This window comes from Eimeria mitis, genomic scaffold (genome assembly GCF_000499745.2).
Source record: "Eimeria mitis Houghton genomic scaffold, Emh_scaff7896, whole genome shotgun sequence".
Lineage (NCBI taxonomy): Eukaryota > Apicomplexa > Conoidasida > Eucoccidiorida > Eimeriidae > Eimeria > Eimeria mitis.
The window spans coordinates 1,257-1,821 of NW_013575799.1; the positions used below are offsets into that span (position 1 = coordinate 1,257).

General features: G+C 57.2%; 1 protein-coding gene across 1 annotated transcript in view; it reads left to right on the forward strand.

Moving 5' to 3' along the window:
• The window catches only part of EMH_0093000 (uncharacterized protein), a gene marked incomplete at both ends in the record, with an annotated part of 1,214 nt that overhangs the window by 135 nt on the left and 514 nt on the right, over positions 1-565 (forward strand). The window contains one exon of the mRNA XM_013501927.1: positions 1-430. Coding sequence (XP_013357381.1) covers positions 1-430 — 430 coding nt within the window. The remainder of the gene's footprint in view (positions 431-565) is intronic.

The following is a 565-nucleotide window of genomic DNA, read 5'->3' on the forward strand; positions in this document are numbered from 1 at the left end:
CCAGCAGCTAGAACAGCAGCATCCACAACAGCAGCAGCAGCAGCTGCAGCAGAAACAGCAGCAGCAGCAGCAGCTAAAACAGCAGCAACAACAGCAGCAGCAGCCACAACAGCAGCAACAAAACCAGCAGCAGCCACAACCGCAGCAACAACAGCATCAAAAGCAGCAGCAGCAGCAGCAACAGCAGCAGCAGCAGCAGCAGCAGCAGCAACAGCAGCAGCAGCAGCAAGTGATAGATGTGTACCCGCTTTGGGGGGAATGGCTTCGCTCTTAGCCCATCGCCATCGGCCCGTGGCGTCCTTGTATCCTCCTGCTCCAGCTGCAGCAGCAGCAGCAGCAGCAGCAGCAGCAGCAGCAGTAGTAGTAGGAGGAGGAGGAGGAGGGGGAGGAGCAACAGCAGCAGCAGCAGCAGCAGCAGCAACAGCAGCAGGTGTATCGATTGGCTGTTTATTTTGGTACGGGTTGTATTGGAGGGCACATAAAAGGTTTTCTTATAGCAGCAGCAGCAGCAGCAGCAGCAGCAGCAGCAGCAGCAACAGCAGCAGCAGCAGCAGCAACAGCAGCA